Source organism: Herpailurus yagouaroundi, unplaced genomic scaffold (assembly GCF_014898765.1).
Source record: "Herpailurus yagouaroundi ecotype Mexico unplaced genomic scaffold, PumYag 28, whole genome shotgun sequence".
Taxonomy (NCBI): domain Eukaryota; kingdom Metazoa; phylum Chordata; class Mammalia; order Carnivora; family Felidae; genus Herpailurus; species Herpailurus yagouaroundi.
Window position 1 is genome coordinate 45,302,656 of NW_024412376.1, and position 12,228 is coordinate 45,314,883.

Sequence of the window (12,228 nt, forward strand, 5' to 3'; positions counted from 1 at the left end):
GACTGAGCCACCCAGGCGCCCCTCCATAACAGCTTTTTAACTATAGATAACTGTTTTCTCATGATCTGATTTAACCTCTAATACTTACAATACTGTAACTAAAATGTACTCCAAAGATGGAATGAAACCACAATTTTACCTATTAAGCAATACTTACTCTGAATGGTTTGCTACGTTACACAAAAAGGCCCAAGCACTCACCATTGCAGTTCTGGACTTCAAAAACCAGTCAAATCTGAACTGAGGAGAGTTGCGAATACACTGTCGTAATTCATCATAAACGTTTTCTTTGTCGAATCCAAGTTTGTGAAGCATACAGATTAGAAAACGATCCTCTTCTTCAGTATAGTTTTTTCCTTTGTTAGTACCATACGATATTCTCAGCTGATGAAAAGGTGCTTTGTACCGTCCAATCTATCAAAGTTAAATTTTATATTATATAAATCCTGTATAATACATATTTCAAATCAGCATTAGTAAAATTAGCTAAAAATGTTATGTTCCAAATCAGAATTTTCTATCCAAAGCACCTCAACTATGTTATATAACCTTTGTTGTGAAACAACCTTATAGTCTTTATTATTCTAAAGAGAAATATAGGCTGAGACTTTCTGATACTATGTAGGAAAGAGCAAAATCATAGGGTTGCTGACCAAGATCCATCAACTAACATACTAAGGTAAATTCTGTTGAGACTTCATTTGAATGTTGTTCTTTGAAGAAAATTTACATTTGAAACCATCATTTCATTTCCTTTTAAAAAGTTACTTTAACTCGCATATTCTCAGGGAGAAGTTATATTACTGACTGCCAGATTTATTAATACACAAAGTACCTTCGTGTCAAGTGCTTTTTTGATACTAATTCTTCTTTGAATTCTTGCCTCTCCCCTTTCAATCTGAGCCATAATCTTCTCTATGTCCTGGAGTTCATTGCATCTTTCCCAGAATACAGCTGGTAAAAAAGTTGGACAGATGGGACAGGTGGAAGAAGGGGGAAGATATAAATAATTTCTCACAAATGCTCTCATTTATTTAACTTGCTAAGGATTAAGAAATATTTCCATTTCTCTCGTATCTAATACTACAAAGTAAATAAGTCAATTATTTAATTTTCTTAACTGTAAAAAAAAAAAAAAGAGCTGGATGATTTAAGTATCTCCCAACTCTTAAATTCCTATTATTGAACCCTAAGCAGACTCATCACAGCACAACCAGACCTATTGATATGACAATCCAAGTGACTTTAGGAAACAGAGGCATGTAATACTTGAGTCATTACAGAGAAAAATAAAATGAAAGCACAATTATTCAGTGTATTCAGTACCCTATTATTTTCTTGGCTATAGCCAGTTCACTAGGGTAAAAAATAAAAGTATCTTTTTTTTTTTTTAAAGAACATTTTCTAAATTGATTTTTTAAAAGACCTAACTTGATTTTTTAAAAACACAAAAAAACTAAACCTCCCCAATAGCTCTCCAAAGAACCTGAGAACATTCTTGTATCTATTAAAATAATAAGAAAATTACCTGAATATTCTATAACTTCTTCTGGAGTTTTTCCTTCTACTTCTCTTGCAATATTTTCAATATCATCACGACCCCACTTCTCATTAGCTTTGATAAACTGGTTAAAATCTCTCTTATTCCAATTGGTAAATCCCTTCAAGGCAGCAGAAACAAAATATTAACACACAATGAACATGGATAAGAGGCTACTACACTTTTCTGTAACACTTAAGAAATATTGGTAAATTTTCAACTACTCCTTGTTTTTAAGTTTTTAAAGTGGTAACTTTTCATACACACAGATGTGCATTTTTAGCAATATGTCATATATTGCTTAGATAACCAAGCAATTAAATCTGAGTGGAAGAGAGTAAGGAATGCTGCATGCAAAGGTGACCTTTTTGCTGAGTGCTGAGGATTAGCAGGACTTTGCAAAAAGGAATGAAAAACATATAGCAAAGAGCAAAGACCTAACAAGTGGGAAAACAGAAGAAAAACAGAGCTTCAAAAGTAGGCCAGATACTGGCCTATAGTAAGGCCAGATTCTGAAAGACCCTGATTAAACCCTAACGGTTGTTAAGTAGAAACTTGTGTTTGAGAATAGTAACTTAATACCAGTGTGGAAGATTCACAGGAAAAGGAAATGAGAATACTGAAAGAAAGGTGATCAAAAGGTTATCCACTCTACCAAGGCTGGTGCAAATCTCTCCTCTTCTAAACTACCTCAACAACTCATATCAAAATGTAGCATGCTTTATCATCTCCAATTACTCCATTTTTTAAAGAAGACTTATACTTTGTATACCCCAACATAACCCAAACACAGTACCTTACAAAATGATAGTTACTAAGTTTTATGTTGATTGAAGACTATACCTGTGTTAGAAGCTTCTCTTTTTCCTCTAACTCTTCATCATTAAGGGGTTCAGCTTCATCAATCTTAAGCTGTTCTTCTTTTTGTGCCTGTGCTGCATTTGGTAGGTCAGGATTTCGAGGCACCTAAAAAAAAAAATAATAATCCAACCATGAAAAAAAATACTGCTATATACCATTTGTTAAAAACAAACCAGATTAGTTACGAACAAAGTGTTACTCCCATTACCTTGTACCCAATAGTTTTTCTGTAATACAGAATTTCTTTTTCCAATAATTCAAATAAACGCGGAGGAAAGAACTGGAAATCCTGAACGTTAGGTTGTTTCGGAGGTCGAGGAGCCTAAGACAAAAACATGGTTCATTTAAAAAACCTGTTTTAATTAATGGTAACCTTCCTGTTTCCATACACCGTAATTCTCTAAGCAACTGATCAATTATTAACATTGAACATTAATCAAATTTTTTATTTTTTTTTTTAATTTTACTTTTTATTTTTAAAAGTTTACATCCAAACTAGTTAGCATACAGTGCAACGATTTCAGGAGTAGATTCCTCAGGGCCCCTTACCCATTTAGCCTATCCCCCCTTCCACAACCCCTCCGTAACCCTCAGTTTGTTCTCCATATTTATGAGTCTCTCCTGTTTTGTCCCTCTCCCTGTTTTTGCATTATTTTTGTTTCCCTTCCCTTACATTCATCTCTTTTGTCTCTTAAAGTCCTCATATGAATGAAGTCATATGATTTTTGTCTTTCTCTAATTTCACTTAGCATAATACCCTCCAGTTCCATCCACGTGGTTGCAAATGGCAAGATTTCATTGTTTTTGATTGCCGAGTAATACTCCATTGTATATACATACCACACCTTCTTTACCCATTCATCCATCGATGGACATTTGGGCTCTTTCCAAACTTTGGCTATTGTTGATAGTGCTGCTATAAACATGGGGGTGCATGTATCCCTTCAAAAGAGCACACCTATATCCCTTGGATAAATGCCTAGTAGTGCAACTGCTGGGTCATAGGGTAGTTCTATTTTTAGAACATTAATCAAATTTTAAATGCATACATTCACAACTAATTTTTAGAAAATTTTTTAACAAAAACTGAAGGAAATACACTGTAAGAAGTGACAAAAATACCTAATTCTCAATCTGATTTTACTGCAAGAATATAAGAAAAAAAATTACATTTCCGGTACTTTTAAATGTTTTATTGCTCTGTCAACTCACCTTGGGTGCTTTAGGTTCACTGACACGAAGAGCTTCCCTAAAATAGGCATCAACAGCATAGTTGGCTTTTCTTTCTCGTTTTGGTGGTTCAATCCACTCTGTGAACGCTATCTAGTATATGAGAAATAATTCATATTACCTATTTTTATTATATAGTCACAAATCTTATACGAATGCAACTCTTACTGTGTACATTACAACTCTTGTTTGTGATGGAAAGACATTCGTAAAATGCTGGACTATAAGCTCTAGGAGGATAGGAACTATGCTACTTTGCTCAAAACTATGTAATCAATACATGGGACAGTGTCCAGTAAATAACATATATACATAGTAAGTACCTCTTGATCAAATGAAGAACATTCTATCGGGTAGGGGGAAAAATATTACAGAATGTGCTATAACCCAAACTAGGAGAAAAATGTAGGTGTGTACTTAGCCCAGAAAACATTCAGAGGATATACAAGTCTAAATGTTAACAGAAAAAACAGTGAGTAGAATTCTTTTTTTCTTCCAACCTGTAGGTATTTTTAAATTTCTCTACAATAAAAACAAGTATTGTTTAAGGAATTAGGAAGTTTTTCCCTTTAATTACCAGCCAATTTTGTTTAAAAAAAAAAATCTAGTAAGGTTGTGACAAATTTCTTTGCCAATTATTTTAATTTTCAAAGATTCCAAACTATAATCATCCCATATTTCAACTATAATAGTATATGCAGTAAGCCTCATTAAATTTTTAAAACCTTTCAGAGATTACTAACTGAAAATAATTTAGATGTGAATATACAGAAATGACTGCTTTGGGACAAATTTACAAGGCATTACACCTAACACTTAAAATTGCAAGTTTCAAGTAAAAGTGTTCAAGTAACCAAAATGTCTTTCAAAATTACCTTTTGTTTTTCTCTATAATCCTCTCCTTCAAAGTTATAAACACTCGACTCTGTATCCATTGTGAAGTTTCTAAGGGAGCTTTCACCCATCTTGGAGAGCTTTTCATTCATCTCTGCAGTCTAGGGAAAAAAACAGATTAGAGACCAAAAAAAAAAAAAAAACCCAGAAGAATTGTAGTCAAAATTAGGCTTTACAGTACACAAAAGCTTCTTTTTATGGTTCACATTAACAAGCACTTCCTCAAACAGTTCTGATTTAAAACAGTTTATATATTAAAAACATTATCACATTTAGGGGTACCTGAGTGGCTCAACTGGTTAAGGGTCTGACTCTTGATTTTGGCTCAGGTCGTGATCTCAGTTTGTGAGTTCAAGCCCCGTGTCCAGCTTTGTGCTGACAGCGTGGAGCCTACTTGGAATTCTCTCTCCCTCTCTCTCTGCCCCTCCCCTGCTTGTGCATCTCTCTCTCAAAATAAATAACTTAAAAAAATAAAAACAGGGGCGCCTGGGTGGAGCAGTCGGTTGAGCGTCCGACTTCAGCCAGGTCACGATCTCGTGGTCCGTGAGTTCGAGCCCCGCGTCAGGCTCTGGGCTGATGGCTCAGAGCTTGGAGCCTGTTTCCGATTCTGTGTCTCCCTCTCTCTCTGCCCCTCCCCCGTTCATACTCTGTCTCTCTCTGTCCCAAAAATAAATAAACATTGAAAAAAAAAATTAAAAAAAAAATAAATAAAAACATTGTCATTTAATCTGTACCTCACCTTCTTTGCACCTCTTTCCAAAATACCATCAATATCCTCATCCGTAATCTCACTTTCCTTTGAAGCAAATACATGTGTTGCCCCATGTCTAATCATTTGAAGCATTTCATCTTTCCCAATTTTGTTCAGATTCTGATCCACAAGCCTTCCTGGAAATAAAAAACAAAAACAAACAAAACACATGTTATATAATGTTAAACTATATTTTACTGGAAATTTGGTATTTTAAATGTTAGATGTAATACCATGTATTCTGCCTCAAGCATCAATCATTTCTGTTTATTCATTTCTGATAATTTTCATTTTCACATAAACAATGCCAAATTCGTAGTTGTAAACTTTGAAATATTCTAAAGTTTATCTATTACATAATGAAGCCTACTGTATACCATCTCAATAAAATACATTCTTATATGGGCTGAATAAAAGCAATCTGGGATTTTTGAAAATCAATTTAGCAAGGTTTTTAAGTATCAACAGATGAGATTATAAACACAAGAAATTTCTGATAAGCAGAAAAGCATTAATATTAACTCCCCAATCAGCTTTTTCTACCTAGAAAAGTAAAAAAAAACAAAACAAAAAGTGAAGTACTAAAAAACTTTTACATTGCCAAACTTTAAGGTCTGAAACATACATCAATTTCTGAAAATTTCCTAATTTTAAGAACTGAAACTCCTGAAAGTATTTTTTGATTGTAGAACAAATTCAACATAAGAAAACTAAGATCTTCAGTTGGTAGGAATCTGGCCAATACTGTAACTGTATTAAAAAATGCAGGCATCAAAACAAAACAAGCCAAAATACAAAAAATTACTTTCACCCAGAAGGGCCATTCACATACAACATACAAGCGTCAAGTTTTGTATTCCAATCAACTTGTAATAAATGAATAAAGATCCAAGTTGTTCTCTCAGATCTTAAATGCTTATGTATCATGGCTTTGGATCCCTAACAGAATGCACAAACATCTATGAGTTACAAAGTTAGGACAGACCTACAGAACTTGTTTCTTTGGACTGAAAGCTATCTCACTATCAAAATGTTCTTAGCCTTATTAAAACTACTTCCCTATTGGACAGGGGGGAGCTATTCAGACATAAAGTATTCTATGGTTTCTTATATTTTTAATTATGTTCCTTACTCCACGAGACAGTAATACAAAAGTAAACACCTGAGGCTTACTGTTTGACTAATTCCTGTAAAGCTATTAGCACAAAATATGCTCCAAAATTTGACACCCTTCTCCACTTAAACCCAACTAAGTAAAAAACTCAAACAGCTTTTCTGAGCTGACTGTCAACTAATTTTTAATCTTTTTTAAAAAGTGTTTCAAAGATGAGAATTAAAAACAACACAAGGCAGGTGTTTTTCTAAAAACATGGATGAAGAATGTGAGGGGGAAAAAAAGAACTAGCCATTACATTACCCATGAGAAAACTCACTGTTGGGCAGGCCCCAGAGACTTTCATAATTAAACACTTCACTCTAATAGTTAATATAGTTCTTGGTCCTTGACGAGTCACCTCCTAGCTATACGAATGGTAAACTAGTGACTTGCCTCTACTTATGCCAACCTCAAGCTGGCATGAAGACTACAGGAAGTAATGGATGCAATTTAGCACCTTGCTTGGCACAAAGTAAGCACATGATAGTAATTATTAATAAAAACAATTAATAAGCCATCATTTATTGCCACATATGCAGAGACATGACTAACACTATGGCTGGCATTAATGGGATATCAAAGAAATGTAACAGTCCCTTACTCACATGAAAATTAAAAGCTGGTTGACAAAACGAAGACAGGTAACATGGAATCATCAGTGAGCAGTATTAACCAGTGTATCTCTGGGCTTTATAGACAGATAAAAAGTACATGCTCATAATGCAAATTTGAGAAGGAAAGAAACCAATATGATTCCAAGGTTAATGAGGTTTTCCCCCCTATTTTTCCGTGTTACACATCCCATCACCAACCTTACTGTGATATAGCTCCATGAAAATGTAAATGTCTTCCTTAAAAGCTAATCTGGCACAAGAACTTCACTCTCTTCAATCAACCCAAAATAAAATCCCACTCTTACCCTCTAGTCTTATTTACATTAATGTAATAAACATTACACTGTAACATTATATCACCCACCCTCTCACTAAATTATAAACTCTATGGAAGTAAACACACTTGTTGCTTTCATTCACCACTGTATTCTCAGCAATAAGAACAATGCCTGGCATCTGGTGGCTGTTCAGTAAATAGTTGGCAGACTAGAAAAAAGAATAACATCAGATTCTTTGAGTTTCATTTGTATTTCTTCATTTTACCCCAGAGTAATTAATAGAGTGCTTATTAGTACATGTAAATCATACTCACCACAGCTCTATTTAATGTGTACCACACTAAATGCTGGGTTTTTTATATGCATTATCCCCTTTAATCCTTAATAGTCCTAAACAGTATTGCCATTATCCCCATCTAACAGATGAGAAAATAGGCTCAGATGGTATAAAAAAACTGCTGACAAAGTCAACATGCAAACTTCAACCTTCCTGAGCCCAAACCAATCTTAATAAAACTAAAGCTCACTTTTCTCTGGAATATAAATACCGTCCAGGCTGCTAGCTTGATTCCATAGGTGCTGAATAACAAGAACCTCCTAAAAAATCTAGGAAGCAAATGTGTCAATCCAACTTGGTAAATTTTTCAAAGTTCTAAGGCTCACCTTGTTGAATGACTATTGAATCCAGTCTGAGTTTCATCTCAGCACGTTCCACTATTCTTTCTTCCACAGTATTATCAGTTATAAAGCGGAACACTCGGACTGTCTTGGTTTGTCCAATTCTATGTGCCCGGTCCTAGGTAAATTACTATGTTACTTTGAATACAGTTAAAAATTCACATAAATAACATTTAATTATGTACACTGGCAAATAAAATATTCCCAAGAATGAAACAGTTTTTAAGGTAACAAAACTACTCTAAAAATAGATTTCTATTAGATTAATATTTTTTAGATTCTCAAAGATTCTCCATTTCAATAAGATTAATTGGTTATCTCACAAGGGAAACTTTTAAGAGGTATGGAATACATCAGATGCTAAATCTGTGAGAAACTACCTGGTTACTTTTACTAGGTTATATTGACATAAAATTCACGTCTCTAGCTAAAACAGAAAAAATTATAATTTTTAGGTTGGATAATAAAAATCTTTCCTAAATCTATTTTTATGTTTACATTCAAATTGCCTTTCCACCTAAATCATATATAAATTTTCATTGATTAGGAAAAGAAGTAACATGAATAAAAGAACTCCACAACAATATAAACCAATTAACTACATATAAGTAGTCAAATTAATTTAAATTCCATTTCTGTTTAACTCCTGTTAAGTTCAACAAACACATTTTTATAAAACATCCCTTATTTCTAATTGATCAACATTCCCCATCTACCCCTATAAATAGTATAGGATAAAAGCAACCAACATGAGTTATGGTCAACAACATTATGGGTCGTTAATGGTACCAAACTTAAGAATTCGTAAGTTTTCATATTTATCTACAAATCACAAATTTTCTCAACCTAGAAATGATCTTCCTGATCTAGCCAAAGTACTCCCACACTCCCAAACAGGGAGGTTTGTAGCTCACCAAACCTGTTTCCCTTTCCCCCCCAAGGCACAACTATATTATCATTTATCAATTCTCTTGCAACCCAGTTATGCTATGTGATTGAGTGCTGGCCAATGAATGTGGGAACACTTTCAGGTCTGACTCAGAAAAAATTTCCTAGGCAATCCTCAGCTCTCTGTCATACCCCTTCTGTCATCAGTATATACAGGATATAGCTGGACTCCAAGGTCCTAAGATATGGCAAAGCTATAAAGACGGAAATATCCTGCTTTAGATGAAAGATCTATAAAATACCCTCACTGAATTATTAAGTCAGAGAAAAATAAAATGCTACTGGGTTTAAATCACTGACAGTTGTAGACTATAATCTTGCGCCAATGAAAATGTTAAGCATAGAACATCTCTTACCATAGCCTGGAGATCTACTTGGGGATTCCAATCTGAATCATACAAAATTACTACATCAGCAGTAGCAAGATTAATGCCCAGACCACCAGCACGTGTACTTAACATGAAAACAAACTTTGTGCTGTTTGGTTCATTGTACGCATTGATGGACTCCTATAGATATAAAATAAAACAAATGTCAGGAAATTGTTTTATCTGATTATTTTTCATCTTCCCTCCTTGGGTTTTACTTACTTGTCTCTCATCATGGGGTGTCTGCCCATCCAATCTACAGTACTCATAATTTCTCCACATGCAATAATCTTCCAAAATATCCAATACCCTTGTCATCTGACTGAAGATTAGTACTCGTGAACCTGTTAGCAAACAGAATATCCTAGTTTCAGAAGCTTCAAAAGTAAAAAAAAATTATTTAAAAATTTAAGGCTAACCAAAACTAAGACTAACCAATTACCCCCCTTAATTCCAAGTTACCTAGTTGGTCATAAGAAGAAAACTACACATTATTTATTTACCCAAGTCAGTCATTTCCACATTTTTCCCATTGTGGCACAAATGAAAAAGGGGAAAATCTGTACAACACACTAAAGTAAACAGAAAAGGTTATCTGTTCTGGCATGGGAGGTCTTGCCATCCCAAGGCTGAGAGAACCATTCTTTTTATTCCACATACATTTAAAAATAACTTTCCATCACCACCACTGTAATTCTCCCACATGATGGCCCCAAACATCCCCTAACACATTCAAAACCATCTCCTTGTGGTTCTAAAGACCCAAATCCAGATCAAAAGACTAGAATATAAATGTGGCCTCACATCTACATTGGTCATCCTTCACTTATGCCATGATTCAAGTTATCCAACTGCCTTCCACTTTTTCAGCCAGCTGCACAATGCCTTCAGTGGAATGTATGAAGATCAAGGGATCATTATAAAAAATGATTATACAATTATCTTGTTTTGGAAGCTGACGCCAATAATCTGCTGTTGTCTCACCTTCTTACACCTGAAATACTAAGGATGTTTAGTAGGCCCCCATTTTTCTTACAGGGTTTAATACAGCTTGCATTAATATCTGAGTATTCCTACCAAGTTCTTGCTATTTCTCTCCACCAATTGAATCCTTTAATTACTACTTAGCTTTCAAAGAAAGCATTTTTTAGAAAATACATTTCCACAAAAAGGTATAAAAGCAGTAAGAAAAAAGCAAACCAATTCACTGACAACTCTTAGAAGGTTTTTGATAGTCAATATCCTAAAGGAGACTGGTACAAAAATCATTCTTATCAAAACACACCGAGAAACACAAATTGAAAAATTTGAAATTTCTATTATTTCACATTACAGAATAATTTGTGTACGAAATGCTTTGATGTCTAGGGCTTCCTTCAAAATAATCTAGGAGAAAAGCAGATATGTATAAACAAGTTTTGCCATAAGTTTGTAATTGTTGCAGCTGGCATCATACTAAATTTGTTCTATAGTCATGTATTTTAAACACATCTCTACACATATACTACAGACATACTCATTTTCATATAAAAAGTCAACATGTTATAAACAAAACTGCTTTGGGTTCATGCACATATTTAATAATTTATAATTTATTGTTTAACTTGTTTAAATTTAAATAATTTATTATTTAATAATTATGTAAATACCCATATAAATAATTGAACAATACCATGAACACAACACTGTCTACCAAAGTATCTGGGACCTGTGTAAGGTGGAAAGCATATTCGTGGCATTTTATAACAAAAAGCTGATATATGCAGGAAAGCATCCATAAAATGAGAACTCTCTCCCAAAGTCCAGGAGTATAACTGCCCTAACTACTGATCACTAAGAAGATTTATAAGCCTAAAATTAGGGGGTAGAAGTGAAGCTCAGATAATGGATAGAAATTTGTAAATGTCCCACACTTCAACTTTACAAGTACCAGATTAGTAATTTCAAATTGTAGTGGTCCCTCATTTTACATTAGAAATTTTAAAACAGTTTTCATCACTTCTCAATTTGATACTAAGAACATAGATACCTTGTTCTTTTAATTTAGGGAGCAGCTTGTCTAACACCACCATTTTGCCACTGTTGGTAACTAGATGCATATCTGTCGTATAAGGTGGACCAGGTTCAGCTCCATCAAAGAGATATGGATGATTACAGCATTTCCTCAACTGCATCAGAATGTTCAATAACCTCATTTTGTCCATCTTCCCTGCAGAGTTTAGTATATCTATATCCTTCATTAATATCCGAGTATACCTATTGAGAAGAAAAACATTTTAAAAGGGCTCAAGTTTTCCCTGACCAGTCCCTGTTAGATACTTAATTCCCTCCCCCACCTCAACCCAAAATTATCTGTAAAGAACCAATCAACTTCTAAGATGTGGTTAGGAGTTTACCATCTATTATAACATCTTTCTTTTTTCTTGTTTTTCTTTATTGCCCCCACTGTTCCAATGTTCACTTAGGCTTTGGGCCTTGAGGTCCAAAACAGTATGTCTCCTTGGGATGAATTAAAAGAAGCAGTATGACACAACATTAATCAAAACTAACACTTAAGCTTTAAATGTAATTTTAATTCGTAGTCTTTTCCTAATGGAAGAGTACCACTATTCAATGTAGCTAGTGTAGAATTTGGGTAAGAATGTGAGGATCTGGGGAGGGGGAAAGAATCATGTTAGGGTAAGGCATGATGATGAGAAAAAAATGAATACAATGTGATTTAAATATAAACAGAAGTACATGGGGGGAGAAGGAGATATGAGGGCAGTAAAGCTATAGCCATATATGTATTGTAAAAAGCCTTGAATGCATATCAAGAACTTAAACATCCTGCAGGTAAGAATAATCTGTCTAAATACCAAAGTTTCAAGACCTTGAATCCTCTGAACAAAATAATTTCAATAACCTAAA

General features: G+C 34.1%; 1 protein-coding gene across 1 annotated transcript in view; it reads right to left on the bottom strand.

The window, feature by feature from the left end:
- The window catches only part of SMARCA5 (SNF2 related chromatin remodeling ATPase 5), a 38,467-nt gene that overhangs the window by 3,665 nt on the left and 22,574 nt on the right, over positions 1-12,228 (bottom strand). Inside the window, exons 11-22 of the mRNA XM_040473097.1 lie at positions 11,348-11,574; positions 9,541-9,662; positions 9,307-9,459; positions 7,988-8,120; positions 5,265-5,413; positions 4,507-4,626; positions 3,614-3,724; positions 2,610-2,723; positions 2,384-2,506; positions 1,529-1,661; positions 836-954; positions 202-414 (exon numbers count right to left, since the gene is read on the bottom strand). Of these exons, the coding sequence (XP_040329031.1) occupies positions 202-414; positions 836-954; positions 1,529-1,661; positions 2,384-2,506; positions 2,610-2,723; positions 3,614-3,724; positions 4,507-4,626; positions 5,265-5,413; positions 7,988-8,120; positions 9,307-9,459; positions 9,541-9,662; positions 11,348-11,574 (1,717 nt within the window). The remainder of the gene's footprint in view (positions 1-201; positions 415-835; positions 955-1,528; positions 1,662-2,383; positions 2,507-2,609; positions 2,724-3,613; positions 3,725-4,506; positions 4,627-5,264; positions 5,414-7,987; positions 8,121-9,306; positions 9,460-9,540; positions 9,663-11,347; positions 11,575-12,228) is intronic.